Raw genomic sequence first — 6000 nt, forward strand, 5'->3', positions numbered from 1 at the left:
TATGCTCTATTATATTTTAAATTCTACAAAGGAAAGAGCTTTTTAAAAAACCTTATCTAATCACATGGATGATGTTTAATAAATATTTATTGAATGAATGAACATTTATGACAAGTGTAAGAGACAGTATGGTGTAAATTAAAAGCATCAAGATGGGTCTTAGAAGATTTGACTATATGATCTGCTTCTCACTTGCTTTGAGAATCACTGTGTAAAAAGCCTTGAGTTTCAGAAATAGAAGCATCCTTAGAATTTATGTAGTCTAACCCAAATCCCCTCTCCAAACTTTCCAGTGATGAGATGCTTACTACCACATAAGACTTGATTTCATCTTTTTACATTCTTAATGAGACAATATATGTAAAATATTTTTAAACCTTGAATACTTTTATAAATAACAGTTATTATGATACAAAAAACCTATAATAGATATGAACCGTCTGTGCTGTGCCAAACAGAATGAGTTCCTGCTTGACCTGAGTGAATTTTGTCATTTGGAAAAAAATTAGCAGCTTAAATCAGATTCTCTCGATTTCTTCATAATCAACTGTCTATAAAGGAAAGAAAAATCTGTACCTACCAAAAGTTCACTCATCTCACGTAAGTCCTTATAATGATATGCATAACCTTGTTCAGTATTGTCTTTCAATTGTGCATTTGAAATTTTAAAGGTGCCATGGTAATACTCCAGCTTCTTATCTACATTGAAAAGAAGAAAAAAGGGGAAAATAAGGATGAAATTTGGGCATAAGACTCAAGTGCTAGGGAAAAATATATATTAGACTCAGTACCAGTAGAGGGTCATATTGAATCTGATGTGATGTTCTATTATATATCCATTCAGAAAGGTCCCTTTTTACTGGGGGAAAAAAGAGTTTACTTTTTTTGTTCATAAACATGGTTATTAATGTGAATTTCTAATGAGCATGACACAGCAACCTAAGACTGATGGGAAAGTATGGAATTCAAATATCTGAGAGAGGAAAAGAATAAATACAGATTAACTATGGGAGAAGTAAAAAGAATGAATGGATACAAGTTAAGAAATTGGGGACTAGTTTAGAATCAGTATCCAAAGGATTTGCCTTGAATTGTAGATAAAATAGGATTATAGAGAGCTATATCTTGACCTACAAAGATCTGTACTGTTGCAGAGAATTCCTGAATGTTTGAGATCAAAGACCCATTTGAATATACCTTAAGCTTCCAGTTGATGAAGGTAAAACTAAAAAGAGAAATAAATTTCTTAGGTGGATATCCAGAAACAAATGTGGTCCAGGAAGGAGCAAAATCAGTGATTATTAACTTTTTCTATGGCATGGACACCTATATTAGTGAAATATATGAATCCTTTTTCAAAATAACATTTTTTAAATGCAAAAAAACCCTAAGATTACAAAGGAAAATTAAGTATGTTGAAATACATGTGTCAAAATATTTTTTTAAATGAGCTCATAAATTCCAGGTGAAAAGATCTAGGCCAGGTTCTAAAGTCTGATCCAAGACATGTAGAACAAAAACATCTCTAATAAATACTTAGTTGCAGAATTGAATTAAAAAAACCAACTTTATATTTCAAATTGCTTGTTCGTGCATAACTATGGTGAATTTTAATTTTTCATTGACGTTGTTAATTTTGTAGTATAATGCTAAAATGATCTTTTTTTCCCATTAGCATTAACAGTATTTTGAGGTCATGTTCATGTTAATCCTTGATTTTTTACTCTTCTTTTGTTATTAATTTTCATACACATCAAAATAGCTTTTATATGTTCAAAATTGCTAAGCAATGAATCCAGTGCTATGGCTACTTGATCTCTGATAAAGAGAACATAAAGACTGTGGGACACAAGGGAAATGTCTTTGTTTCAAAGGGCAAGCAGAGCTCTAAGAAAAAAGGCCCACAAATCCTTAGGCAGCAGTAATAGAAATGGAGATTAAAGAAGATAATTTTGGCCTTATACTTTGTTAGGTATTAATATATTGCAATTAATTCCTTAGATAATGTATTTCCATACACTAAGCTCAGAGGAGAATGTTCTTATATAAAAAAGTTATTTATTTCCATTTACATATGCACATCTGACATAAATGATAGAGAAAATGATAATTTTAGTGAATTTTATTTAGGATGTGGCCACAAATTAGCATAAAAATATATCATTTCTGCCATAGCTCTTCATATTCAGAAAACTTGGCAGACAGAAAAGTATATGACAAGAGTGCCTTGTTGGTTTTGTGATGTTGGATAAATCACAACATTTCTCTGTATCTCTGTTCCCTCATGTGTAAAATGAGGGGAATGGATTAAATGGCCTTTGAGATTCCTTTCAGCTCTAAATCTGTAGTTCTGTGATCCCTGGAAATGAATGTACCTCATGCCTGTTTTTTAAAATTAGTGAGGAAATTTCCTTCCAAGTTATACCTACCAGAGACCAAGAAATGAACCAGGAGACCAATAATTAGGCCTATAATCAATAATCCTATTATAACAATAAGGATAATCATCCATGGCTCCAAACATCGGGTTTTTGTGCCCAGCCTTGCAGACCTAAAGGGAGAAGGGAGAGACAGCCATCAATAAATTATAAATCTCACAATGAAAGAACAAAAGACTTTCTAGTTATCTCTGGAAATACAAAAAAAATTGTATTATTATATTGTATTAGTTATTAAATTAATTTGGTAAATGAATGTGAATTTGCTTGATGGAATACCTGAGATCACAGTATTTAAAGAACAATAATAATAAAAATTAGCATTTATATAGTTCTTTAGAGTTTGCACAACCCTTCACAATTGAATATTATCTCATTTGATCCTAACAACTACCCTGGGAAGGTTGTGGTTGCTTATTATCTTCATTTTATAAAAGGAGACCTGGAAAGTAAGAGAGATTACGGGACACGGCCCGGCCACACAGATGGCCAATGTCTGAGGGGAGTCTTCCTGAGTCCCATTCTTCTTCATGCCTCATGATACACACTGGTAGCACCTTGTCTCTGTGCTGGGCAGGAAAGCTTCCCATCATGCTGCAATCCAGCTTAGAATAGTTTTACTGACATGTTACAGATAGAAGAAAGCACCAGAGTAGACAGAAGGATGATAAAATCCCATTATCACTGGTACCCTTCGTTTAAAAAGTACTGCAATGGTCTCAGGGAAAGTCACACTTCCACATCTGGATTTTATAAAGTTAGAGTATGGCCTACAGTCTGTTATTTTTGATGAAGTTGAGCCCCAAAAGATGAGATTGGGATAGCAATTCCTGTTTTCTGCACATGTGAAAAATTCACAATGGCATTCTTTTTTTTTACCAAAAATTTCATTTATTTACAGAAAGAAGTTATGGGCAAAATGAAGGGGTAAATTAGACATCAAAGTGGTAAATATGAAATAGATCTGAGTGAGCATATTGCTAGCAAAGGAAGGGGTTTTAACAAAAAAAAAAAAAAAAAAAAAAAAAGGAAAAGAAATTCCCTAATGGAATTTACAGTTATCCAGGAGAAAGGGAATATTCCATGAGGAAGAGTGTGCCATTAACTGGTACACTTATAATTTCAAAAGGGGTTAACAAGGGAAGAGAAAAACACCACTGATTGGTGGGCTAACCCTAAAAGGGATTTAGCACCCTAAAAGATTTAGGAGAAAGACACCATGGGACAGAAAGCCAGAGTGACTAACTCCAAAAGGGATTCAGCAAAGATGGCATAGGCCATGATTAATTAGGAAAATTTAACCTCAGGGATTTGACATCATAACTTGGATTTTTGATTGGATACAGTAAGGTGGAGTTTCCCAATACTTGGGACAAAATCCACTGGCTTAAATAAATCAAGGAGATTTCTCAAGGTAAAAGTGTTGTGCCCAAAACAGATAAAACCCAAGAGGAATTTGATGTGAAGATTTATTATTATTGAATTATTATTGAAATGCAAGCTGGCCACAAGGGAGATCCTAGCAGGTCTTAATGGAGGAAATGTTTGGCTTATAAGGAGCAAGACTGTGATGGGGAGGTCTTTATTGCCATAAGCAATAGTTGTACAGAATCTGGGGATTACCAGAATGCCCTTAGGCCTCCAGCTGCTGTTCAAGGGAGTTAACAGAGGAGGGGGCTGATTGAAAAATAATCCCTTGAAGCCTAAGAGAAAGGGGAGCTTTCTGTGATGGGGCCAACGGGGATTGGCTCAGGATGTGTTTGTAGTTATCCGTTGTGCACAAGGGGGTGCATGAGGGAGGTAGAAATTTATCAGAGGCTTTTCGTGTGGAAGAAGATGTCTCTTGTCTTAGAGGACAGGTGAGTTAAGTCTTGAGAGATATGGTGAAATAGCAGTTTTCCTTTCAGGGCCCGGGGTTTCGCTGTATTTTAAATTATCTAAACTTCCTGGGTTAGTAAGGGTTAGTTTAAATATTGGGGTGGTACTTCAAAAGCAGAAGGGAATTTTATTATGATTATTACGAGAAAGGGTGTCTCCCTTTCAATAGGCAGTCAGACAAGGAAAGGCAAGATACAAGAAGCAAAGAATGATTATATATGGGTCTGGGGTAACATTCCCTAAGGCTTTGCTCTGGTTAGTCAGGACAAATAACCTCACATTCTTAGTCATAAATGAGGAAAAACTCCTAACCCAACCACATCTTTAGAATTACTAGATTACCCTATATTGGACTTTTAATGCCAAGGGGAGACTAAAGTCTCACAAAAGTGCTATATGATCCCATTCTTTGTAAACCACAGGATTTCTGGTGAAAGAGACTTGGGCCCAGGGTACAGCTGACCTAAACTCAATTTTTAGAACACTCTCCATCTTGTGGGATTGCTTTCACAGTTCACTTCATTTATTTCTCCCCTTCTCTTTTATCAGTTGAAAGCTTCTCACATCAAAATTTATAATTCAGTTAACAAAACAAAAACAAAAACAAAACAAGAAAAAGAAATTCCCTAATGAAATTTGCAATTATCCAGGAGAAAGGAAATATTCATGCGGTAGAATATGCCGCATGGCATATTCTGGTAGACTAAATCCACAGAGGAGTTTAGCAGAGAAAGAGTATCTCCCTTCCATTTTCCTGGTGGGCTTCATCCTCAAGGTCTGTCCTATCCTCCCAGGGTACTGTTCCCATCCTTGTCTCTTGAGTATCACCAATCATGCAAATCTCATGCCTGAACCTACTATCTTAATGATTTTGCACAGTTTTCTGAATCATGTTGGTAATAAGTTGCATCATACAGGGGAGACATAACTGCACTGGGGACTATTAGGAAAAACCATAAAACCTATCTCCAATAGGCTCCTCCAAACCAAGACCACCAAGAGGTGTTAAAAAGGGAGATCCAAGTTTGAATCGGAACATGTGCTAATTTTCTGATGTCTTTGGTTATATCATTTACCAAGGCAATAATTAGTATTTTTCTGGAAACATAGTCTTTTCTCATGGAAATATTACCTATGAAATCACCCAGTTTCCTCCCTTCATTCTAATCATCTTGGATAATACAGATTGGGAACAGGAGGACCCTACCAAGTGCTATAAGGATAGCCTTCCTTAGACATCTTATTGATTGGAGTTTTATAACCCTTGGGCTCAGGTAGCAGGGTACCTATCATCCCCAACTAGTTATTACCCCCATAATTAGAGGAGGTAACCTTTCTGATAAAGATACCTACCACAGGAATGTTAAAATAAATAGATATATGCATCTAGCAACAGATAAATGGCTAGATCAAATACTCACCTACTTTAGGATATAATGACCACTGTATACTTATTGTGTATCTAATTTATATTTTAATATATTTAACATCTACTAGTCATCCTGCCATCTGGGGGAGGGGCTGGGGGGTAAGAGGTGAAAAATTGGAACAAGAGGTTTGGCAATTGTTAATGCTGTAAAGTTACCCATACATATAACCTGTAAATAAAAGGCTATTAAATTTTTTTTAAAAAGGATATAATGACCACATATTTTATTTTATTTTTTCAGATTACTTGAATTGT

The 6000-nt window shown here is 35.1% G+C and overlaps 1 protein-coding gene across 1 annotated transcript in view; it reads right to left on the minus strand.

The window, feature by feature from the left end:
* Positions 1-3031, minus strand: part of LOC100917884 (transmembrane serine protease 11A) — a 39931-nt gene extending 36900 nt beyond the window's left edge. Inside the window, exons 1-3 of the mRNA XM_031943500.1 lie at positions 2902-3031; positions 2430-2555; positions 581-699 (exon numbers count right to left, since the gene is read on the minus strand). Coding sequence (XP_031799360.1) covers positions 581-699; positions 2430-2555; positions 2902-3031 — 375 coding nt within the window. The remainder of the gene's footprint in view (positions 1-580; positions 700-2429; positions 2556-2901) is intronic.
* Between the last annotated feature and the right edge of the window lie 2969 nt (positions 3032-6000).

This window comes from Sarcophilus harrisii, chromosome 6, assembly GCF_902635505.1.
Source record: "Sarcophilus harrisii chromosome 6, mSarHar1.11, whole genome shotgun sequence".
NCBI lineage: Eukaryota > Metazoa > Chordata > Mammalia > Dasyuromorphia > Dasyuridae > Sarcophilus > Sarcophilus harrisii.